Raw genomic sequence first — 26225 nt, forward strand, 5'->3', positions numbered from 1 at the left:
GCTGTTAGACTAAACTTCCTTGATTGAAGCCTGTAACCATTAGTACATACAATACTCACCTATAATACAATCAAAAATCCACCTTATGGTGTCGCCCATGGCAACGTTATTCTGATCGGCTGAGCCACCACCCAGTGGAATCTCAATAAGCCTGTAGGTAGCGATGGCAGAGTGCATCACCAGGATGTGAGCTCCTATTTTAGCTGGGTCTCGAGCAATCTCTCACGGAAAAGGGTGGAAATGAGACACAAGATGGTACGAGTGAATGCGCTCATTTTAATGGGGAAGGATGATCAGGTATGTGTTACAGCAATGGTCACTAACCAAAAATACTCAAACTGTAAAAAAAAGATCTTCTATAATATTAACACCTGTGCAAACATCCTGAATATGTTTTATAAACACGATTTTTAAAGTCCATTTACAACAGCTGAAGGCAGTTCCTGGGGAAGGACGATGAAAGACTAGGTACGATGTGTTGGCTGAATACATTCGTCTGTAGTAGCGCGACACAGTTGTCAACTTGGCAGATTAGATTCTGAAAAACAAATCTTCACTGTCACTTTTGGCCATGACAATCAACATGAGTGTCAAACCATCCTTGCAATTACCATCAAGGCCCTGGACATCAAATGTCTAGGAACTCAACTGGACCAATTACGTTTAACATAGCAATAAGTGCAGGTCAGAGGTCAAGCATCCTGCAGTGAGTGACTCGCCCCTACCACTCAAAGCCATCTACGTGGACAGAAGTCAGGAGTGTGATGGGACTCTACAAGGACAGAAGTCAGGAGTGTGATGGGACTCTACGTGGACAGGTCAGGAGTGTGATGGGACTCTACGTGGACAGGTCAGGAGTGTGATGGAACTCTACACCAGCCTGAATGGACGCAGTTCCAACAACACTCATACAGGCAAAGCAGCCCACTTAATTGACACCCCATACTCTACCCATTTATTCCCTCCATCTATAGCACACAGGAGTTTCAGAGCAAGCTACCTGCAAAATGCACTACACTTACTCCCCCAGGTTCTGCCAATAGCATCTCCCAAACCCACGACCTTTACCACCAAAGGCAAGGGCAGTAGGTGCAGGGGAACACCATCAACTCACTTGGACAAACAATAAATTGCCGTTTGTTCATTGTCACCGAGCCTAAATCCTGGAACTCCTTCCCAACACCAGGGTGGGAGCACCTTCCAGATGGGAGCTCATCACCACCTTCTCCAGGGCAATACCTTCAGACCTTGCTCGAGACATCATTCAGAACTGAGATCTCCGCACCCTCTTCAGCCACACGGGAAGTCCCGCAGTAGCCAATGTTGTTCCTAGATTTAAGGGAAATAGGAACAAATCAGGAAGTTATATGCCAGTGAGTGGTGGGGAAATTATTGAGAGCTTTAGGTACAGGATCTACTCATATCTAGATCTGTGCTGGGACCTCTGTTTGTTGTGTTACGTACCCCGTAACTGGGTTGCCAAACCAGCAGAAATGGATCACTCAGTTGGAGTCTGGAGTACTAGAACTAAGAAAGTTTTATTAAAGAAACAAGCAACACAGTAATCGAAAGGATAATAAATGCAACAGTTCAGCGATGATAAACACACATGTGCACAGAATTAAGATAACATCATCAATCAAGCTCTATCATTGTCTAGGGGTAAATGACCAAATTTCAAAATGACTCAAAGTTCAGTCCAGTTCAGTTCGCAGTAATCGTTGCCATGGCGATGGACAACGTGGGGGAAGAGAGAGATAGAACAGGAACAACTGATCATTCAGAACACTGTTTCACTCACAGACCGGCGAGATTGCTCACAAGCAACTTTTGGGCGGGTCCTTGGTGATGTCACCTGAGGTCACCGACTGTGACCCCTCCTCCAGATGCGGTCGATCCTCTGCAGTGAACCCGGCACCCAGGCAAGGGCGGACACACACCGGGTTCCCGCTGATCGTACCTTTCCACCCTGGTCATTGTCTGATACTTCTCACCCACTCGTGAGAGGCGCACCGCTTCCAGGGTCTCGTTACCTCGGGTGGCGTGTGTCCCTGTCTTAGCGAACCTGTCCCTTTTTATCCCCCTGCTGGGGTATCGCCTGTCCATCACTTCAAACAGTTCAGGGTTCAAAGGGGGAGCCGCTCCAGACAGCTCTCTCTCTCCCACGTCCCTTCATTACACATCTCCAGACGCTGCTCCATTGTTCCTCATCTCTCCTTCCCCTGAGGGCAGGTGGCAGACCAACTGCTGATGCCACTGATGCTAGCCCAGGCCAGCAAACATCTTAATTTTATGTGTATTCTCGTCACACTTCCCCCCTTTTAAGGATTTTTACAGGGAGGTAAAAATTACAAACATGAATACATTATTTGATACATACACAAATATACATCTTTATCAGCTATTTGGCTAACACAGCGAGTTTGAAGCTGTCAACACCTTGACAGACAGTCATCACATTTTCTGTTCCTTTTACACGTGTTATTAATAATCCCTTAGACCAGGCTCCAACTCAGCAAACTTCATAGTGGCCAAAAACACTGATGAATTGCGACCAATGTAACCTCTCATTTGGTTTTGTCCCGGACCACAATAACAAGGGTCGTCCCATTCCGGCTCAGTTTTCTCTCGCAAGGGCTTAGTAGGAGGGGGACGGGTATTGACCGCAGAGTTATTGCAAAACTTCCTGCAGTACCCCACCATCTCCAAGAGCCTTCTGAGGGCCCTCTTGTCTGTCGGGGTTGGGAGGTCAGCGATAGCCTGCACTGTAGCTTGCATCGCTGCCAGCTGCCCCTGTGTCACCACAATTCCCAGGTAAGTGACATTCGTGTGGCCAAATTCATTTTTTTCAAGGTTCACTATCAAACTGGCTTCAGACAGCCGTATTAAATTGCCAATACACACCTCTGTGTTCATCAGCCCTTTAGTCACTGAATTGCTCAAAAAATATGGGTGTTGTTTACTAGGCCGCCCTATTGTAAACGACATCACCCAACGTCCCAGTTCTTTGCATTTCCTCGGGACAATCACACCCACGGGCGCGAGTCGTTTAATTACTTCTGCTAAAGATTCGCTTTGTTCGGGGATTAAGGGAGAGACCTTATTAGTAGACCTGGCCAAAACAATAGCCTTCTCCCATCTGACCGATCCCATCCTAATCTTTTCAAAATGGTCTTTTTCTCTTATCAGGGGGCCCCTAGCCTCATTGATTTCCACGCTAACACCGACTAGGTTTGTTAGCATATCAAAAGCCGGTGACCGTCTCAGTTCGCGTCGGTCATGATCAATAACATTTTTTTTCCTGGGCAGCCGGTAAATCTCTTTCACGATTCCACCAACTGTTTCCTCCAGCACCGCAAAATGTCCACCGGGGGGTATCTCGTGGGCCATGTCAAAAACCCCATCCCCATAACTCTTTTTCACCACCCCCCATTCCTCATCTGCGGGTACTGTCCTTGATTTCCCTTTCTTCCTTAGCACTTCCTCATCCGCACAATAGCCTACTAGTTCCTTTGTTAAAGCTGTGTCAGAGAGAGCTGTCTCTGCAAAAACCATCAGCCCTTCGTCTCGCTCCTGCGTCTGCACAAATTCTTTCCCGGCTACTGCTACGTCCGTCCCAGCTCCCTCACTACCACTTGTCTCACTACCCTCTTTCTTTCCATTTTCTACCCCCTTCTCGTACAAGGTTGGCAGAAACGTTTCAGCCAAATTCACCATCGCGGGCCCGCGATGAACCCGCGAGTCCATGGGCGGGGCCTCAATGCCGGCAGGCTGACCCGTCAATCTCACGACTGGGAACACGATTCCTCCGGCGATGTCATTACCGAGCAAGACTTCCACGTCTTTCATCGGTAATTCGGACCTCACCCTGATCGTGACTAGTCCAGAGACCAGGTTGCTCTGTAAGTGTATCTGGTGCAAAGGGACTGACTCTGTCCCTTCCCCAACACCTTTGACCTCTACCTCCCCAGTCTGGGTCTCTGAGCTAAACTCTAATACACTCTTCAGTATTAGTGACTGACACGCTCCCGTGTCTCTCCAGATCCGCACTGGAACTGGTTTTAACCTCTCCTTCACTGACACCAGTCCGGCCGAGATAAACCTCTCGCACCCTTCCTGGACTTTTTCAGACCTGTCCTTCCCTAGCGGTTCGCTTAGCAGCTCGATACAGCCATTCAAAATTTCCGCTTTTCCTTTCCCCGTCTCCTTCCTTGGGGCAAAGCACCTGGACGCAAAGTGTCCGACTTTCCCACAATTATAACAGACGACCCCAGGAGACTTCCTACCAGACTGCTCCCGGTCTACCTTATCCTTTTCACTAGTCCCCGGCTTACTTTCTGACTTTTCCGGCGGACTCTCCCCGCCGTCCTGACTACCCTTCTGGTAGCCTTTACTCGGGGCAAACTTCATTTTATGCGTCAACGCACACTCATCCGCTAACTTAGCAGTTGCGGCTAACGTGGCTGCCTCTTTCTCATCGAGGTAGGGTCTCATACCCTCAGGGACACAACCTTTAAACTGCTCAATCAGGATCAGTTGTAGCAGTCTGTCATAATCCCCCTCTACCCCCTTTGAGGCACACCAACGCTCACAATATGTCTGCATCTCACGGGCAAACTCCAAATACGTGCGGTCCCACCGCTTCCTCGCATTCCGGAACCTCTGCCGGTATGCCTCCGGGACCAACTCATAAATCCTGAGGATGGCCTCCTTCACCACCTCATACTTTTGGGCATCTTCCGCGGATAAAGCGGAGTAAGCTTGTTGGGCTTTCCCTTTCAGTACACTCTGAAGTAACACAGCCCACTTATCCCTCGGCCATTCCTGACTTATAGCCACTTTTTCGAAGTGGAGAAAGTACCGATCCACCTCGGTATCGTCAAATGGGGGAACCAGCCTAACCTCCTGGGTCGCCCGGAACCCTCCACCTTGGTTCGGCACGAGCCCCTGCTCGGCCCTTATCTTTAACTTCTCCAGCTCAAATTCCCTTTCCCTCTGTTTCCCTCTCTCTTCTTGCTCCCATTGCCTCTCTTTCTCCTCTCTCTCTAACTGTCTGTCCCTCTCCTTCTCTTCTCTCTCCAACTATCTTTCTCTCTCTTTCTCTTTCTCCCACCTTTCTAACTGCTTCTCTTCGTGTTCTAACTGCCGTACCCGGAACTCGTGCTCGAGTCTCAGTTTTTCAAGCTGTACCTATACTGCGTCTTCAGCAGGTTTTTCAATAGATACCACCCCCAGCTCACTTTGGGGAAACACACCTTTAGATACATAGTGCTCTACAATAGCTCTGTGTATCTCCTCTCTCCTCATTGTCGACTTCACCTTAGCAAGATTCAACCGTTTGGCCACAGCTAACAATTCCGATTTCCTGGCATCCTCTAATGCCTCCAAGGTCGGCTCCTTTATAAATTCCTCAGCCTCCATTTCTGCTGTTTGTCTTTTCTTTCTTTCGGGAATTTTAACCCAATCAATTTACTCCGTCCCAAATTTAGCGTTCAAAATCGCGGACGAGAACCCCACTTATGTTACGTACCCCGTAACTGGGTTGCCAAACCAGCAGAAATGGATCACTCAGTTGGAGTCTGGAGTACTAGAACTAAGAAAGTTTTATTAAAGAAACAAGCAACACAGTAATCGAAAGGATAATAAATGCAACAGTTCAGCGATGATAAACACACATGCGCACAGAATTAAGATAACATCATCAATCAAGCTCTATCGTTGTCTAGGGGTAAATGACCAAATTTCAAAATGACTCAAAGTTCAGTCCAGTTCAGTTCGCAGTAATCGTTGCCATGGCGATGGACAACGTGGGGGAAGAGAGAGATAGAACAGGAACAACTGATCATTCAGAACACTGCTTCACTCACAGACCGGCGATATGGCTCACAAGCAACTTTTTGGGTGGGTCCTTGGTGATGTCACCTGAGGTCACCGACTGTGACCCCTCCTCCAGATGCGGTCGATCCTCTGCAGTGAACCCGGCACCCAGGCAAGGGCGGACACACACCGGGTTCCCGCTGATCGTACCTTTCCACCCTGGTCGTTGTCTGGTACTTCTCACCCACTCGTGAGAGGCGCACCGCTTCCAGGGTCTCGTTACCTCGGGTGGCGTGTATCCCTGTCTTAGCGAACCTGTCCCTTTTTATCCACCTGCTGGGGTATCGCCTGTCCATCACTTCAAACAGTTCAGGGTTCAAAGGGGGAGCCGCTCCAGACAGCTCTCTCTCTCCCACGTCCCTTCATTACACATCTCCAGACGCTGCTCCATTGTTCCTCATCTCTCCTTCCCCTGAGGGCAGGTGGCAGACCAACTGCTGATGCCACTGATGCTAACCCAGGCCAGCAAACATCTTAATTTTATGTGTATTCTCGTCACAGTTGTGATAATTAGAAATGACTTGGATGAAAATACAGCTGGGCTGATTAGCAAGTCTGCAGATGATACAAAACTGATGGGGTCACGTGTACCGAAGGAGGTTGAGAATGACTCAGCAAGATATAGACCACGTAGAAATACAGGCAAGTTTAATCTGAGAACGTACGACAGGGTTGCGCTTTTGAAGGTTTACTTGGAAAGTTGAAAGGTTTTTTGGAAGAGCAAAGTTCCAAATGGTAGGTTCCTTTGTAGAAATGATGCACAGAGGAGTCTTGGGCTTCACATCCATTGCTCCCTGATCGTGGCCACACAAAGAGATAGGATGTAAAGATGACGCAAGGCGTCGTTTCCTTCACTGGTCAGTGTTGAGTATAAAAGTTGGCAAGTCATATTGCAGTTGTATAAAGCTTTAGTTAGGCCACACCTGGAGTATTGTATGCATTTTTGTTTACTGTGTTAAAGAAAGGACAAGAGGGTGCATAAACGGTTCCCCAGAATATTGGGGAGAATAGAGAGAATTTGCTACAAGGAGAGGATAGATTGGACTTGCTTCTCCAGATTGCTGGAGACTGAGAGATCAACTGAATGAAGTTTGTAAAATTATGAGGTGCACAGATAGCTCTGCAGATATGATAGCAATGCCCGAGAGGTATTTAGACAGAAACATAGACAGACAGGGAATGGAGGGACGTGGACAATGTGCAAATAACTGCTCAAAGTGCACCATGGTTAGCACGGACACCGAGGGCCAAGAAGCCTATCCGACACTGCAGTGATACACGTTTCATCCTCCGTGCATATGAAACAAATGAAACCACTTACCTGTATGCATTACAGATGGCCTCTGACAGAGATAAAACCAATCTGAGTTCCAAAGTTGTTTCCATCTCGAATGTATGAGAACAACAAGTCAGGATGGCAGACAGTACAAAGTGTTGTCTTCCTGTCCCTGCTGCCCGCTGAGTCGTCACCAATGTTTTCTGGCAGAATCCCTGCACGTTCCAGCAAGACCCTTGAGACGGAGAAGGGAAGCATTGTACTTTACGTATCAACGATAAATCTGTAATGGGGTGGCAGCGAGGTGTAGTAAATACAGCCACTGACTCAGACCACAAGAGATCCCAGTTCAACTAAGATCCCCGGCCCGGTCAGCCTGGGGCTCCCGCCGTCTCCCCGCGACCCCGATCCCCGGCCCGGTCGGCGTGGGGCTCCCGCCATCTCCCTGCGACCCCGATCCCCGGCCCGGTCGGCGTGGGGCTCCCGCCGTCTCCCCGCGACCCCCATCACCGGCGCCGTCGGCGTGGGGCTCCTGCCGTCTCCCCGCGACCCCTATCCCCGGCACGGTCAGGGTGAGGTTTGCACCGTCTCCCCGTGACCCCGATCCCTGGTGCGGTCAGGGTGAGGTTTGCACTGTCTCCCCGTGACCCCGATCCCTGGCGCGGTCAGGGTGAGGTTTGCATCGTCTCCCCGTGACCCCGATCCCCGGCGCGGTCAGCGTGGGGTTCACACAGTCTCCCCGCGACCCCAGAGCGGTCAGCGTGGGGCTCCCGCCGTCTCCCCGCGACCCCAATCCCCGGCCCGCTCGGCGTGGGGCTCCCGCCATCTCCCCACGACCCCGATCCCCGGCCCGGTCGGCGTGGGGTTCCCGCCGTCTCCCCGCGACCCCAATCTCCGGCCCAGTCGGCGTGGGGCTCCCACCATCTCCCCGCGACCCTGATCCCCGGCGCGGTCAGGGTGAGGTTTGCACCATCTCCCCGTGACCCCGATCCCCGGCGTGGTCAGCGTGGGGTTCACACAGTCTCCCCGTGACCCCGATCCCCGGCGTGGTCAGCGTGGGGTTCACACACTCCTGTGACCCTGCTGGTCTCTCCAGTTGCTCCAGTTTCCCCAAGACATGTGGGTTGTTGGGTAAATTGCCCCTTGTGTGTTTAAGTGAGAGGTGGAACCTGGGGACAGAACTGATGAAAAGAAGAAGTATTTTTACAAATTGGCAGTTGAAGGCCAGCACACACTTGATGGGTCAAAGCACCTGTTTCTGTGTTGTAGGATTCTGTCTGGAACATGTCAGATGTGTTGCACTGACACGACTGCACCTGAACAACACTGAATGCTCTACACTCACCTGGTGGCTCGCCTGAGGTCAACGTGTGGCCGGGATGCACCGGGCTCCTCCACACACCGAGGGTCGATGGCTGCAAAATCTTGGGCGGCCTCCTGATGAAGCGTGAAGCAGCACGGCCCCACGGAGGGGCCCATTACCACCGACACGTCCTTCACACTGCTCCCAAACTCAGCTACCATCGTGTCGACCATCGCCGTGGCAATCCTCGCCAGCGTGCCCTTCCATCCTGGGGTGGGGGAGAGACAGTGAACACAGTGGAGATCAGTAATGTAGAATCTCATTAGGTGGGGCAGGGGGAGGGAGTGTGATACTTGGAGTTGGGTGAGTGGAGGGTAGGGTTGGTGTTGCTGAGAGGGGTGGGGAGAGTGGCCGAGGAGGGACCAGGCGATAGTGGAAGGAGTGACTGGAGGAGCAAAGAACCGGGAACGAAGCCCTGTCTTCCCCTGTCCGATGGGGGAAGGAGGGATGGCCATGGTGGAGGGAGAACAGAACCCTTTTGGAATATTGGAAAGATTATGTTCAGCTTTGGTCACCTTGCTCCAGGAAAGATGACATTGAGCTGGAAAGAGCGCAGACGGGATGTGCAAGGTTTCTGCCAGCACTTGAGACCCAGGATTTGAGTTGTATGGGGAGAGAGAGGGCAAGTTGGGACTTTTCTCATTGTACTGAAGGGGAATGAGAAGTGACCTTGGAGCACGGGTTCCCAACCTTTTTAATGCCATGGACCCCAGAGTAGGAACCCGTTTTAGAGAGATGAATAAAATCATGAGGGACAGAGACAGGGTGAATGTACTGTAAGTAGTCTTTTTCCCGCATTTGGGGAATCTAAAATTCGAAGACTCAGATTTAGTGAGAGGAGAGATTGAACTGGAGCCCGTGATCAACTCTTTCACCAAGAGGATAGTCAACATGTGGGACGAGCTGCCATAGGGACTGGCTGAGGCAGATCCATTTACAGGGCACTCGGACAGGTGGATGATGAGAAAGGGTACAGGGACACAGACCAAATGGGATCAGCTCAGGTGGGAATCTTGGTCAACATGGACCAGTTGGGCCAGAGGTCTTGTTTCTATGCAAGTTTTGTACCCTCCTGCAAACCTGCTTTGAAAAATAAACCCCGAAGAACAGGAGTCATCCTACAGATTTCGGGAAGTTTTATTCCTAGAATCAGTTCAACAGAGTTTGGGGTTTCATTATGTTCATCAGTGTCAGACAGAGGAATGCCAAGAAGTTGGCTGCATGCTCCAGTGAGGTACAAACTAAAGGTGGGGGGAGGATGGTAGAGACGCAATGGCATCCTGATGCATAAACCTCCCTGGACACTCATTCCCAACTGGGAAGGCACTAGTCGGTGCATTGCACACTGCTTTGCTGACTCATTCCACTGAACTCAGTCTGCTGTCTGAAGGCAGAAATGCTCCGCACATTCCAAACAATCATCTACTCCACTGAGTCGAAGAGCGGGGACGATCTGCAGCATTTGTACAGACGCTGCTGAGACAGCACCTGCAGTATCCTGTTTAGTTTAGGTCACCATGTTACAGGAAAGATATTATTAAACAGGGGAGAGTATAGAGAAGATTTAGGAGGATGTTGCCAGGATTCATGAGCCTGACTTACAGAGGGAGGCTGGGCAGGTTAGGGCTTTATTTCTTGAAAAGTAGACTGAGGGATATCTTTATTATCTTCATGTGCTGTGTCTGTGACTATGATTGTTCTTGGCAAGTTTTTCTACAGAAGTGGTTTGCCATCATCTTCTTCAGGGCAGTGTCTTTACAAGATGGGTGATGCCAGCCATTATCAGCACTTTTCAGAGGTTGTCCACCTGGTGTCAGTGGTCACATCACCAGGACCTGTGGTATGCACCAGCTGCTTGTACGACCATCCACCATGGTCCTGATCAGGGGGGTGGGGGGGGGGCTACGCAGGTGCCACACCTAGCCTCAGGGTGACCTGCAGGCTAGCAGAGTGCCTCACACCTCCTTTGGAAGAGATGCATCTCCGACCACCCAAGATAACTTCATGGAGATGTTTAGAATCATGACGGGCATAGATAGGGTGAAAGTACATTGTATTTTCCCCAGGGAAAATCTATAGTTTGAGGGAGGGAGGGAAGTTGGTTGGTTGGTTACGTTATTAATCCCAAAGGAAATTACAGTGCCATGGTAGCATTACAAGTGCACAGATATACAAATATTAGAAGACAAGTAAGAAGGAATAAAAAATAAGTTACTTCAGTCTAACAGGAGGGGTCATCACTTCCCCAGCTGTAGGTTGATTCATTATAAAGGCTAACGGCTGAGGGTAAGAATGACCTCACATAATGCTCTTTGGAGCTGCGCAGTTGTCTTAGTCTATTACAAAAAGTGCTCCTCTGTTTAGCCAAGGTGGTATACAGAGAGTGAGAAACATTTTCCAGATTTGCCAGGGTTTTCTGTCCGGTGCTTTGTTCTACCACAGCCTCCAGTGTGTCCAGTTTGACTCCTATAACACAGCCAGCCTTTCTAATCAGTTTATTAAGCCTGTTGGCGTAAATGGAATTAGCTGCCAGTGGTCCAGCCAGGTTCCTTAACAACATTTAAAAGGCACTGCACGGGGATGCGGTTAGGAAGGGTTTGAGGGAATATTGGCCAATCACAGGCAAATGGAACTGGCTTGCTGGGCACCACAATTAGTATGGACAGGTGGCTCAAAACGCCTATTTACAGCCTGTATGTCTTCATGACTTAAATCACCAAAATAGCTTTGTTATGCCCATGTTCCTTCTTGCAAAAGTTGTTTACAATTTTTGTTTAATTTATGTTTTTCTTGAAAATGCTGCCAAGATGATGATATGATGCTGCTGCAGGTACGAATTCTATCGCACCTGTGCATACTTACGCTTGCATGCATGACAATAAATTCAACTTACTTGACTTTGAACCAGGAAGTGGGAGTAACCCGCTGGCATGTACACAATCGGCCAAATGCCCTCTCCTGTGCCACACACTTTATCAGCTTTTTCAACAAACTATCAGGTGAAACTATTTTAACAGGGACCACCACTTCCGCTCTCCTCCCTCCAAGAAAGCAATAATGCAACAATTGGGCTTACTTTCCATTAAGTATAACAACTGCTCAGTGACTCTCAATAATCCAACTTGGTGAATCCTCAGGGAGGGCCATTAGAAAGGTGGGGTGGGGGGAATGGCACTGTGCAAACCTTGAGCTGTGCAGCCAGCACCTGCTGCTAGAACCGACGAAGGTAGAGCAAGAATGGAGCATCACTTGGGGGGGAATTTAAATCATCCATTTTAACAGGAAAGATAAAAAATGAAAAAATGCAGAGCTCTAAAATATAGAGGGATCAGATGTCTGGATCAAATTAGATACAGCAATTAGAAAACCTAACAAAAGTTATCATTCACTACAGCTGTAGAGCTGCTGCAAGACCATGTCTGGAGTACTGCGTCCAGTGTTGATCTCCTTATCCAAGGAAGGATGTTACTGCATTTAAAGCAGTTCCCAGTTTATCAGAATACCTGGAATGGGGAAAAGTCAGACAGGCTAAGCTTCTATCGACAGTCATTAGAAGAGAAGGGATCCTCAGGGGTTTTCAAAGGATGGATGTAGAGAGGATGTTTCCTCTTGTGCGAGAATCTAGATCTAGAGGTTCCTGACTAAGAACAAGGGCTTGCTCTTTTACAAAGTTGAAGCAGTTTTTTTGTCTTGAGAACGAGGCTCTTTGGAACTCTCTGAAAGGGTGTTGGAAGGATCTTGGGACATTTTACACTGGTTTATGATTGTCACACATACTAAAGTACAGTGAAAAACTTTTCGTTCCATGCTGTCCATACAGATCATAATTCAACTGAGCAAGGAAAAATAACAAATAGAATAAAGTGAGAGTTTTAGAATCAGTGCAGTGTCTGTACACAATAGTGCAAGGTTACAACGAGGTAGATTGAGAGATCATCAGTCCATCTTATCATACTAGGGGAGTGTTTGATAGACTTATAACAATGAGATAGAAGCTGTCCTTGAACCAAGTGGCCCAGTGTGAGGGGGGGGGAAGGGTGGAAGGGTGGTGGGTGGGGTCGTTGTTTATATCAGCTGCGTTACCAAAGCAGTGAAACGTGTAGATAAGAGTCCATGGGGAGGAGCTTAGCCTTCCTGATGTGCTGGCTACGTCACCACTCTCTACAGTTCCTGTGTTGATTTGAGCAGAGTAGTTGCCATACCAAACTGTGATGCATCTCGACAGGATGTTTTTTGTGGAACAGCTAGAGAAATTTTTGTGAGTCAAAGGCACCACATCAAATTTATTTAGCCTCCTGAGGCAGCAGAGGTTCTGCTGAGCTTTTCTGATCATGGCCTCTACATGGTTGGGCCACGACAAGGTTGTTGTCACAGCACCGTGTCACAGACTCCCCATCACGTTTCTAGTCGGGGCAGAGGGGAGAAAGGCTGAGGTTATAATCCTATCAGTCATACGCCTTGAGAAATTCTGGTGGAGAAAGGAGTCACTGGGTTGGGTGCGGGGTGCAAACCAGTCGGGTTACAATCATATCCATGTTAATAGTAGAGCAGGGTTGAGGGACGAGTGATCCATCCGGAAATAAATGGGAAACAGGTCTAACATTACCTGCGTGCGCAGCTCCGCACACTTGTTGGACGGGATCTGCAAACAGGAGAGGGATGCAGTCTGCTCCTGGCGCTGCTATGGTGATGCCTTTCCGGTTGGTCACAATTCCATCGTAGCTCTGGGGTTCACTCTTCCCAATGGTCCAGATGGTGTTGCCATGGCTCACCTGCACCGGAGCATTCACAGACAAACGTAACCACAGAAAACAACTCACCATTTCCCAAACACGTATGCAATGCACTGCTGATAATAGGAACTCTAACACATTGCAGGACATATCAATACAGAGCTGCGTCTGGCTTACTTGGGCTTTGTTATTGCTTTGATAAAATTGATCTGCCTTCACTTTAATCAACCTACTAGATTTTTTTTTACCTCATGGGACCTGTTATATTTGATTTATTGGGACTAAAGTAGGTGCAATAAAGGGTCCCAGAGCTGACTTGTTGGTCTTGCCTTGGGCCACCTGCACCCTCATCTTGAAGACACCAATCGCTTTGAATAAGGTTTCAGTCACTGGCCCTAACTTCTTACACGCCATAATGCACACACAACGTGTCTGGTAACATTTTCATCAAGTGTTCGGATGTTCCAGAGGTACGATGCTGCTCAACTTCCAGCAAGAAGCGCATTATCCTTGTTCTAGCTTTTATCGGTGAGGCCTCTCGGCCCATGCCGAACATGCTGATGGGTTGTTTCCACTTCCCTATTTCCAGTCTGTTGTAACTGTGTTTAAAATGCAGCAAGGGTTTCTGTCTTCACTATCCTTCCGGGCAGCGAGTTCTGGTGGGGACTGAAGACACACAAAATAGAAATGGGGGCGGGGGGTATTTTATTCCTCACAACTGATCCGCTCTTCAATGGTGATCCTCAATCTTGTCTACTTCCTCGCACAGTCCCCCGATTTCCCCAAGGGAACAAAAGTTGATCCATCACCACACTGGATGTACTCAGTGACCGAGTGTCCTGGATAGCTGCCTCATATCTCCTGTGAGCCAGGTTAAATCTCAACCTTCACTGCTGTCTGCGTGACTGTGACTGTGTGGCACTCCACCCGGGCTCTCCAATTTCGCCCCTCAAGCCGAAGACGTGCGGTTAATAGGCTGCTGTAAATGGCCCCTACTGAGTGGAAAAATCTGGGGGGAGTTGTTGGGCATGTGGGGATGAGTGTAAATGGTAGACGATGAACTGAAGGGCTGTTTCACTGATGTCTGACTCTATAAAGAGGAAAACTAGTCGAAATGCTCATCTGTTAACACTAGTTTTCCACCCTTGTTTACACGAGTACTAAGAGAGCACATTGATTAGCAGCCCAGGAAGGTAAAGGTAAATATCTTACCTTGGCGAGGTAGAAGGTCTGTGCATTAAAGCCTGCGTTCTGGGCCAAGCGCTGGATATTTTCATTTACCACAGCCACTGGGTCCCTTCGCTTCAAGCTGCTGAAGAGGTTTAAGGAGCTCATGCCCGGTAAGTAAGATATGCCACCATTTCGGGTGGTGAAGCCATGTAGAAATAAATCTGTTTAATTAAAAAAATACTTTTGGAAACATAATGCCAGGTTACAAACACCCCTCTTATAAACACTCTGCACACACAATTAAGCTCATACAAACTGAAATGAGAGCCAGTCTTAGGAAAGAAAACCTGTTGACAGGTAACCTCTCCACAGTAAAGAGAGACTGTTGCCTCTTAAGATTACAGCCTGCCAATTTCACGGCAGGAAGCCACTTCAGAGAGCTGCTTTGGAAATTGACAAGCTATCACTTCCACTGATACTTGTGTACTGATATTCTACGAAACAAATGTAATATCCTCTGTTAACTCAAGCCCAATGAAACCAGCCTTTGAAAGTGGGTTATACTGATTCTGTACATTGCAACCAGGCAAAGGAAGACACTAAATAAATGCTATTAACAGGCAGTCATCAATACCATTCATTACAGTAGTGTGGAGGTAGGGTTACTGTTTCAAGTGATCTTATGTACTTTGTGGCTCAAGGACAGTTGTGAAAATGGAACCCATTTGTAACCCAGGGATGGCTTGTAATACATACCTGAACCATATCATTACTCTCAAGTGAAAAACGTTAGGGTGAAGCTGGATTCTGAAATGCCTAGTATTTATAGTCGCAGAGCACAGAAGCAGAGCCTCAGCCCTCTATGGCTCCTGACGGATGGCACGTACAGTCTATACTAACTCTGCTATCATCTCTGCAACTGAACATAAGCTGCAAGTATAACAAGCAATCAGGAGGGCAAACAGTATGTTAGCCTTCACTGCAAGAGGGTTTGAGTGAAGGACTAAAGAAAATCTGACTGCAATCATGAGGTCACATCTACAATATTGTGTAATTGTGTTTTCTGTACCTAAAGGACCTTCTGTACCTACTGTTCTGTAGACCAGGGGTTCCCAACCATTTTTATGCCACGGACCCCTACCATTAACCGAGGGGTCTGCACACCCCAGGTGGGGAGTGCAAAGAAAATTCCTGTTTCCTGAAATGACGGCTTCATCTTTCGACCCAATGATAGACTCAACAATACTCTTGTAAAAAATATTATTTAAGATTTTTTTCCAGAGAATGCTGCTCATCTGATGCTGCTGCAAGGTTTTCATTTCACTTGTGCACACAAGCATCTCAAAGGATCAAAGTACATTTATTATCAAATTATGTATGCAGTATACAACCCTGAGATTGTCTTCCTACGGATATCTGACAATGAACTGAACTTTCTGGAGAGATCGATCAGGTGATGTTTTGTATCTGTGGAATTTAGAAGAACACTTTGAAAGTGACCAGCCCCTATTCATACCTCTTTAGTAAAATTAAGTGAAAGATATGGTGCCTTGTCAAAATATGACTGTGGAAGATAAATGCTTGTGGTGTAGGAAGAAACAATGGCATGGAGAAATGATTGGCTGGCCAACAGGGACAAACATAGAGCTTTAGCTCATTGGCAAAATGCAATGAATGTCACAGGGATTAGTTCCAGGGCCTCACCTTATCATGGTTTATGCATGTGACCTGGATGAAGGAAATTATGTTAAGTTTGCCTGTTCAACAAGGTTGGTAAAACAAGAGAACACAGGATGTAAAAAAATACAACTGGAAGTTCTGTAAGCACGCAGCAGGTCAGGGAGTGCATGTGGAGGGAGAAGCAGTCTATCACCCTTCTTCAGAACTGGAATGGGGGAAGGACAAGAAAGGAGAGCAGTGGAGAGAACAAAGGGAATATCTGTGACCTGGTGTTGACCACGGTTGTCCAAGTAACCGCGCAGTGCTGTTTCTCAATGCTCCCTACAGAAGACCAAAGGCACAGATTAGAGTGGGATTGGGATGGAGAATTAAAGGAACAGGCAACTGAAAAGATCACCCTCACAGATTGAATGTAGGTGTTCTGGAAAACTGTCACCCAATCTGTGTTTTCTGCTCCAAAGTAGAAGAGATCACATTGTGAAATTGAGTTCAGTATAGTAAATTGGGAAAAAATGCCATTATTTTGGTCACCAGATCAACAGAAAGATGTGCTGGCCCTGAAAAGGGTCACAAGAACAATCCAAGGAATGAAAGAGTGAAGGTATGAAGAATATTTGATGGCTCTGGCCCTGTACTCGATGGAGTCAGAAAGATGAGGAGATATTTCACTGAAACCTTCAGATACTAAAAGGCCTGAATAGAGTGGAAGGAATGCTTCCATTAGTAGGAGAGTCTAGGATCAGAGGGTACAGCATCAGAATAAAGAGATGTCCCAGATGGAGGTCGATCTGTGGAATTCATTGCCATAGAGGGCTGTGGAGCTCAAGTCATTCAGCATATTTAACAGGGATTGAGCGGTTCTTGATTGGGTGGGGGTAAAGTTTTATGGGGAGAAAGTGGGCAAATGGGCTCGAGAAAAGAAAATAAATCAGCCATGATTGAATTGTGGAGCAGATCAGATGGGCCGAATGGCCAATTTCTTCTTTTATATATTATGGTCTTAAGAACAGATGAATTACCGCTTCAACTGGAAGCAATGCTGGGGTGTCTGACTGATGAGAATAGGAGAGATGAAATAAGAGACACTCATTGCTTGTGGTGGCATGGGAAAATGTCACAAGCAGCCAGGATGATCTCCACATTTGCTCATTTATTTGATCACTTTTCAGGATCTGGGCTTCAAGGCCAGGCTCTATTGCCCACGTCTAAATGCTGTTGAGAAGCTGGTGGTGAAGCACCTTCCTAAACCAATGCTGTTTTTCTGCAGGACGTTTCAAGATCGAGAGGCAACTTCATCGAAACACCCAACATCTTGAGGGGTGCTGACAGCGTGGCTATAGAGAGGATGCTTCATTTCCTGGGAAGACCAGAACAAGGGTCACTGTTTAAAAATAAAGGGCTGCCAACTTAAGACACTTGACGTGAAACCTCCTCTCTCAGATCATTAGTCTTTGGAACTCCCTTCCCTAAAGAGTTGAGCATAAAAAGTCCTTGAATAATTTAAAGTGAGGAGATGAAAAATTACCAGAGAACATTAAACGAGGTGCTGAGGTCACAATCAGATCAGCAGTGACTTCCTTGAATGATGGAGCAGGTTCAAGGGACTGAATGGGCTATCCAAACTCTAATTTATACTTGAAAACTGAAGTAGACCCAGAAATCTCAGCCGAACTGACACTACCCAATCACGTGCTGCATGAATAATGTAAATTATTGATTACATGCAAATAATAATCAAACCGCTCATTGAAAAACATTAAATCCTGATGGGTTTTTAGTTTTCTTGTGCATGGGAGTTGGATTTGGCAGGCGCTGCGGGAATTTATTGAGAGGGTGGGCACTCAGAGGATAATTCCCCAGGCCAGGAATCTAGAAAAAGGAGGTGGGGTCTCAGGATAAGCTGGGAATGATGAGGAATTTCTTTTCTAAGGCCAGTAATGTTCTGGAATTGTGGGAGGCGAAGCGGAGATGAGTTCTTGGAGTATGGATGAGCTAAGGGAGCAGGCAGGAAAGTGCAGTTAAGGCCTTGATCCGGCCAGGACCTGTAGATTAACTGGAACAGAGTAATGAGCTAAACGGACTGGGGCCCCCACTTCTTATTTCATTGTCATGCATCACCATGAGGTCTCTGCTCACTTCTGCAATTAGGAAAGTTTGCTTCTTTACCAGTCTGGGAACATGGGGCTGCTTTAACAGTACTGAGCCTTGATCATTGTTCAAGACAAATGAAATATGAACCAAGGTTTGTAATTTACTCACCACTATTACTTTAGAAGACAAAATTAATCACAATTCAATAAATAACATCTAAAAGCATTTGTTTCAATACTTCATATGTATAAAGCTCAGAAGGGGAATTGAGATAAATCGATCTTGCTTCCCACTGTCACTCTAATATTTATAAGCTGCATTCTACCTGCACTTCCTTCAAGAGGACCACAACCTTGCCGTGGTTTGGAGGCTTGCGTGCTCAATGACCCAGAGAGCTATGTTGGCTGGAGTCAGGGCTTTGTGCTTTGGCTCTTGGTAGGGTCACCCATGACAAACAGGTCAAAGGGTAGAGGTCAGACTCAGAGTGGTCCACCACTCTGTTTGGGGGTTCAGCTCAGAGCTAACAATCTTGACTAGTAAAATAAAACTGATACTGAAACAGCAATGAAGAATCTTTCTATATCTGAGTGCGATGGTATTCCTGAAACTCCACCCAGGACGTGCACCACTGACAGTAGTGAAAATTGAGAGGAAGCTACTGACATGATGAAGGAAGCCCTGAACACTGCCAGAGATAGAGAGCTTGGTTGCTGCCCTAAATGCCAGTGGCATAATGGGGAGTAATAAGAATAATTCTGCCAGCACTTACTGATTTGCAATGGAAACAGTCTGGCTAGCACAGCCCGCCGTAATAATACTCTTACTTGTTGATTCTGGCTTGCAACTTCATCGACAAGGCACGAATCGGGAGTGCAATGGAACTTGCCTGGATGAGTACAGCTCCAATAACACTCAAGAAGCTCAAGGTCATCCAGCCCATGTGACCGACACCCTATCCACTCATCCCCTCTAGCACCAGTGCTCAGTGAACCAGCTACAAAATACTTGCGCAGAATACTCCAACAGCGCCTCCCAAACCCATAACAACCGACAACAACCGCAGGGCTTCGGAAACACCAGCATCTACAGCTTCCCTCTATTCTGACTTGGGAATATATCACCAGCCCCTCACTAGGTCTACAACCTGGACCTTGCTCCTCATCAGCACTCTGTGCCTGAAACACCACAGCATCTCACTCCCACCTTCCCAAAGGTTTTTGGAGAATGGCTGATGTGCCTGCTGGGATCCTCTCTCGTGGGTTGACAAAGACTCCGTGCCCTGAAGACAAGCAGCCCCAGACATCTCACCAGCTTGTCAAATGCTGGAGCATCAGTTTATAAACCTGTCAGACTCCCAGGGCTGATGAGGGAAGTCACGTACCCCCTTGCCCACAGTTTGCCCTCTCAGACTAGCCCGCAGGTATATCCCAATACCCCCCATCTGTGACTAGATCAATGGCAATCAACCATCTAGCATCACCTAAATAAAGGCTCCAGGTTGTCAGATAGCCATCAGTTTTAAAGGGTATCTGACTGGGTTCACAGACAAGCCTAATTTTGTACGCCATTCATCACCAGTGCAATAGCCACTGGTTCTACCACATCCATGTGTAACAACATGGAAAATCTATTTCCTGCAATGCCAGACCTGTGGGTGTCACAGTACATGCGAAACCAATCTCAGAACGGAAGGCTCCCCTCAGCATCACTTCGTGTTGTCAGGATCTCAACTCCACTATATGTAACTGATACAGATGCCCCAGCACACCACCGCATAGAAGATTGTACTGGCGACAACAGAGTGGTAGAACATGTGAAGGAGAGGCCTGCATACTCCAAAGGACCTCAGTCTCCTCAGGAAGTAGAGGCAACTCTGGCCCTTCTTGTACACAACCTCTGTGTTGGTACTTCACTCAAGTCTGTCATCCAGGTGCACCCCCAGGTACTTGTAGGTCTTCACTACATTCACGCCCTCACCAACAATAGTAACAAGGAGCAGAGCAGGCTTGGCCTTCCTAAAGTCCATAACCATCTCCTTTGTCTTACTGATGTTGAGCTGCAGATGATTCAGCTTGCACCATTTGACAAAGTCCTCCACCAGGGCCCTGTGTTCATCCTCCCGTCCTCCCTTTATACACCCAATTATTGCTGAGTCACCAGGGAATTTCTGCAGATGACATGACTCAGTGTTGTGTCTAAAGTCTGAGGTATACAGGGTAAACAGGAAGGGAGCCGATACAGTCCCCAGTGCTGCTTATAGCCATGTCTGACACACAGCTCTGAAGCTGCACAAACTGTGGTCTGCCAGTCAGGTAGTCCATTATCCAGGATACAATGGATGTGCCAATCTGTATTGAATGGAGCTTCTCCCCCTGCAATGAGGGCTGTATGGTATTGAAGACACTTGAGAAATCAAAAAACATGATCCTCACAGTACTGCCCTGCTTATCCAAATGAGAGTAGCTTTCTACCGATTTGGAAATCTTACTGTTTTAGTAACTGGTTTACTAAGTGGGCTTCCAGTTCCCACACTCCCTACACACTCACAGAGGCCTTGTTTCCCCACTCTCTCTAAATTTACTGGGTTCACTGGAAAATGTGTCATATCAGTTTGTAACATTTGGAAGAAGTGAATTAAATGCGCATTGGTGTATGAGTGGCAAAAGCATCCAATGGTCCAGGAAATCTACCACATGACAAGAACACACCATCACCTGGCACTGAAACATGTCTCAGCAATTCCGTTCCAACACCTTGTTTTTATTATAAAGCATACCTGATATCAGCAGAGACTTGAGAACCACAAGTGGCCCCATGGTTCCTTCCAGCTGTGCCATGAACTTCCCGATGTCCCTCCTGATGGCATTAGCTTGCTGACAGGCGAGAGTGTGCTCCCCAATGGAAGGAGCAGGCAACGGCAATTTTACCTCTCCTTTGCCGTCCATCACAAACGTCTCAAATGAAAATTTGTAAACCATGGTAAAAAGCTGCTCAATATAAAGTTCCAGTGTGCTTTTCCTCTCAGCAGACACGACGGCCTTAATGATACCAAGACTCTCTTGATCAATCTTCCGCTTGATAGAGTACAGGATGGCAGCGAAGCTGCTTTCTACCAAGACCTCTAGGCTTCTCTTTGGCACAGCCACCTCCCTTGTGAATTGGCACAAGCAGTCCTTGATGTCAGTGTCTGCAATATTTGGATCCTTCTGGCTGGATACCAAGAACACCTGTGTCCGTGACGACAGACCGTGCTCGCTCATTACTCCCACTGCTTGATAGAACCACTTGCGAAGGCAATCATAGGGAACGTCAGAGAAGTCAACCAGCACCACATCTACCATCCTGGCCAAGTGCCACAACAGGTGTTATAAGCCACTTCTTCAAAAGGCCAGGAGCCTAGGCAAGAGGGGAGGAAGAACACAATCTTAAATTCCACCGTTTGCTGAATGAATCACAATTAATATGCAGGCCCAGTGAAACCGCGGCATACTATAAATGGGGTTACTCTATTCTTTCAGGAAAACTGTTTCCAATTTCAAGCAACAGAGAGCAGCAGATTAAATCACCGCTAAAAGAATGCAATGCTGATGAGGGGCGAGATGGTGAACTTTTCCTCCAGTGGAACAATGCCCAGTTAGGGCAGGAAGTCCACACCAGCCCAAGTCCCAGAGGCAGGTTTGTAATCAAGCTGTACGTAGAACCAAAATAACACACACAAAATGGTGGAGTCAGGTAGTACCTATGGAGGGAAATAAACAGTCGACCCTTCATCAGGACTCCCTCTGATGCCCCCCTCTCCCAACTGTCCATTTTCCTCTCCAATCCTTTTCAACCTATCCCAGCTTCTCACTTTATTCCCCTTCTCACCCACCTTCCCCCTTCACCTGGTTTCACCCATCATCTACCAGCTTGTACTCTTTCTCCTGCACCCACCACCTTATTCTGGCTTCTGCCTCCTTTCTTTCCAATCCTGATGAAGGGCTTGGCCTGAAAGGTCAACTGCTCATTCTTCAGAACTCCAAAACTACAGGCTGCTTAGCCTCTCTTGGTAGTGCAACTCTCTTATCCCAGGAACTGGCCTGATGAATCTCCTTTGGACTGCCTCCATATCCTTTCTTAGGTAAGGAAACCAAAAACAGTGACTGTATTCCAGGCATGGCCTCACAAACACCTTGTACAACTGTAACAAAACTTCCTGACTTGTGAACTCTAACTCCTTTGCAATAAAGGCCAATATGCCATTTGCCCCATGACTACTGGTTGGACCTGCCTACTAGCTTTTAGAGATTTATACACTAGCTTGCATCCTCTCTTCATTCAAATCTCATCCCTCATTTACCTGAAATCTAAGCCTCATCTACGTTAATATAGTGTTTAGCGGAATGGTATCCCAGCTTGGGGCGTCAGAGTTCAATTCCAACATCATTTGCAAGGAGTTTGTACGTGCTCACCGTGAAGTGTGTGGGTTTCCTCTGGGGGCTCTGGTTTCCGCCCACAGCCTAAAGATGTACCAGCTGGTAGGCTAATTGGTCGTTGTAAGTTGTCCCATCAGTAGGCAAGGGTTGAACTGGTGAATTGGCAGTGGTGTGGCTCTGCACTGTGAATAAACCAATCGACCCCAATGCGAAAGGGATTGAGCAATATGGAGAAATATGGGAACGGAGTACGATTGATCTGAATGGTGGAGCAGGGCCACAGCTCTAAACAACATCCTCCCACTCCTGTTTCCTACATCCTTTCCCAGTCCAAGACGGGCGTTAGTGGCCTGATAAAAGAAAGATAAACGAAAAGATGTTCCCCGAAAAAGATGTTCCTTAAGAGGGAAATGTTTCTGCTTTGCACCAGCCTACCTATGACATTGACTTCAATCAGATCCAAATCCCTCAATGGAGGAATGCCAGAGTAAACCATTCTTTAACCATTAAATCAGGAAGCTCTTTTTGTGTTTAAAACATTATAAGACTGTAGGGCATAGGAGCAGAATTAGGCCATTTGGCCCATCGCGTTTGCTCCATTTCATCATGGCTGATCCAATTTCCCTCTCAGCTCCATTGTACTACCTTCTCCCCATAACCTTTGACACCCTTACTAATCAGGAACAGATCAACTTCCGCTTTAAATACACCCAATCACTTGGCCTCAACAGCTGTCTGTGGTAATGAATTCCACAAACTCACAACCCTCCCTGACTAGGGAAGTTCCTCTTCATCTCTGTTCTAATGGGACGTCCTTCTAATGGGCCTCAGCAAACATCCTCTCCACATCCACTCTACCTAGGCCTTCCAACATTCAAAAGGGCTTCAATGAGACGCACCCTTGTTCTTCTAAACTCCAACGAGTAAAGGCCAAGAGCCTCATACGTTAACCCTTTCATTCCTGGGATCATTCTCATGACCCTCCTCTATACCCTCTCCAATGCCAGCACATTCTTTCTTAGACAAGGGACCCAGAACTCCTCTCAAAAATCCACGTGTGGTTTGACCAGTGCCTCAAAGACTCAGTATTACATAATAGATTTTGTATTTTATTCTTTTGAAAATGAATGCTAACATTGTATTTGCCTTCCTTATCACTACCTCAAGTAGCAAGTTAACCTTTGGGGGATCCTGCAGGACAACTCCCAAGTCTCTTTATGCAACTGAGTTCTGACTCACTGGAAAACAGACTACATCGTTATTCCTTCTACCAAAGTGCATGACCATACACTTCCCTACACTATATTCCATCTGCCACTTCTTTGCCCATTTTCCTAAACTGTCGAAGTCCTTCTGCAGACTCCCTGCTTCCTCAACACTACCTGCCCCTCCACCTATTTGTATCGTGTGGAAATTTAGATATGAAGACATCAATTATGTCATCTAAATCATTGACATATAATGTAAAAAGCAGTTCCAACAACAACTCCCGTGGAACACCATCCATCACTGGCAGCCAATCAAAAAAGGCCCCCTTTATTCTCAGTCTTTGCCTCCTGCCAGTCAGTCTATCCATGCTAGTACATTTTCAATAATACCACAGGCTGTGTTTTTGTTCAGCACCCTCATGTGAAGCACCTTGCTAAAGGCCTTCTGAAAATCCATGTAAACAACATCTACCAACTCTCCATTGTCTATCCTGTCTGTTATTTCCTAAATGAATTCCAACAGATTAGTCAGGCAAGATTTCCCCTATGTTTGGCAATGATGTTGATTATCTATTGTGCTCCTTTCACATTACTCCAAGAAACTCTAGCCATCACTCTTCTGCTGTCATCCCTGCTAGTGTTCCCTTCCAATCAATTTTGGCCAGCTCCTCTCTCATGCCTCTGTAATTCCCTTTACTCCACTCTAATACTGATATATTTGATTTTAGCTTCACCTTCTCAAACTGCAGGGTGAATTCTGCTATATTATGATCACTAAGGGCTACTTTTCCTTAAGCTCCCAAATCAAATCTGGTTCATTACACAACACCTAATCCAGAATTGCCTTTTCTGTAGTGGCTCAACCACAAGCTGCTCTAAGAAGGGATCTTATAGGCATTCCACAAATTCCTACTCTTGGGATCCATTATAGCATGAACTGAAGCTTCCTCCTACATATTGTACAAGCTGTACCTATATCCTCGGGACAGTTCCCAACTAGTAGATCTGAAGCCAACTTAAATCCAAGTTCTAGAGAATGGATAAAATAAGCAAGTGGAACTAGACCATGAAGGCAGAGCCTTTTTCAAACCACTCATAGCTGGTTTGCTAGGCTACAAGAAAGACTTCCTTAAGCACTGGGGCAGATTAAAAAACAAGTTTCCTCCAGTAGTGTCTCAACCAAACTAAAGGGAGCCAAACGCCATCTCTAGCACTTCTGCAGTCCCAGGACATCTCCAGTTTTAACTTTCTTCCACTTTGGGCAGATTTTCCTAAATTTGGCAATGACGTTGATTCGGGGCAGGAAGGTCGGAGCATTAGGTATTCAGCGCCCAGAATGTGTCCCTCTTCGTTACACGCTTCACGCAGTAACATTGAGTAAAGGTGAGGTGGGCGCCCCAGGGAGACAAGAGCCAACTGTCCCCCCACCCCCCCCCCCGCATTCCGCGCACTGAGCCAGAGTCTCCTGCTGTCCCCAGCGCCCCCACTCACCAGCTCGATTCTACAGAGTCCCGGCTCCCGGTCTTGCGGGTTCAGAGGGCGGTAAGAGTCGGAGTCTGGGACCCGATGCTCGTATACATACAGTCTTAGCGGCGTACACACCAAGCAGCTTCCGGACCAAAGCCCCTCCCATCAGCCGGTGGGGACAGGGTTTAGGGCGCGGCTCCTCCCATCGTGGGATGGACTTCTGCGGGGGTCAGAGTTCAAAGTAGCTTATTATTAAGGTACATAAATGTCACCATGTACAACTCTGAGATTCATTTATTTGCGGGCATACATCAAGAAACACAATAAAATAAGTTGAAGACTGCACCCAAGGGAACGGACGAACAGTGTGCAAATACAAAAGGAAAAACAAATAATAAGACTAAATAAATAAGCAATAAATATCGAGAGCATGAGATGAAGAGTCCTGGGAAATGAATCCATAGGTTGTGAGAACAGTTCAGCGAGGGGGCGAGTGAAGTTATCCCCTCTGGTTCAGGAGGGGTAATAACTGTTCCTGAACCTGCTGGTGTGGGTCCCGAGGTTCCTGATGGTAGCAGTGAGCAGAGAGCGTGGCCTGGATTATGTAGTTAATATGCCAGTGATCTTGTAAATATGTTGTTGATTAAACATTCTGTGTTTGTTTAAATAATTCATTATGGGTTAATGTGAAAATAAGTGAATTGACACGTCATAACGCAACACATGATACGTGCGCCTCGCTTAAAGTAGAAAGTACGTGATTCACCTCCCGATGTGGGTTGTTTATGAGTCAATTGTGGCTGCAATTTGGGGAAAGAGTAGTAAAATGCAGATAATAAATTTTATCACCCCTGTAAAAGGTTAATACCTGATATGTTGGAAAGTGGGTGGAAATGGGAAAAGTGCGGTTACAGTATATGGTTTGGGGATTTTAATACTCAGTAC

General features: G+C 47.1%; 1 protein-coding gene across 5 annotated transcripts; it reads right to left on the reverse strand.

Moving 5' to 3' along the window:
* Positions 1–243: 243 nt before the first annotated feature.
* Positions 244–25439, reverse strand: lacc1 (laccase (multicopper oxidoreductase) domain containing 1). Of its 5 annotated transcripts, none has more exons than XR_010018370.1 (8): positions 25305–25439; positions 20967–21586; positions 14462–14640; positions 13123–13288; positions 8499–8724; positions 7199–7388; positions 1240–1329; positions 244–538 (listed from the first exon to the last, which is right to left on the reverse strand). XR_010018370.1 is itself a non-coding variant. In XM_063051171.1 (7 exons), exons 2-6 carry the CDS (start codon positions 21529–21531, stop codon positions 7208–7210), a joined length of 1317 nt encoding a protein of 438 aa, XP_062907241.1. In that variant the 5' UTR covers positions 21532–21586; positions 25305–25439; the 3' UTR covers positions 244–1329; positions 7199–7207. The 5 variants fall into 5 exon arrangements, 3 of the variants coding, with proteins under 3 accessions (XP_062907241.1, XP_062907243.1, XP_062907242.1); XR_010018369.1 differs by having other exon boundaries at positions 1115–1329; XM_063051171.1 differs by having other exon boundaries at positions 244–1329.
* Positions 25440–26225: the final 786 nt, after the last annotated feature.

This window comes from Mobula hypostoma, chromosome 6 (assembly GCF_963921235.1).
Source record: "Mobula hypostoma chromosome 6, sMobHyp1.1, whole genome shotgun sequence".
In the NCBI taxonomy this organism is placed as follows: Eukaryota; Metazoa; Chordata; class Chondrichthyes; order Myliobatiformes; family Myliobatidae; genus Mobula; species Mobula hypostoma.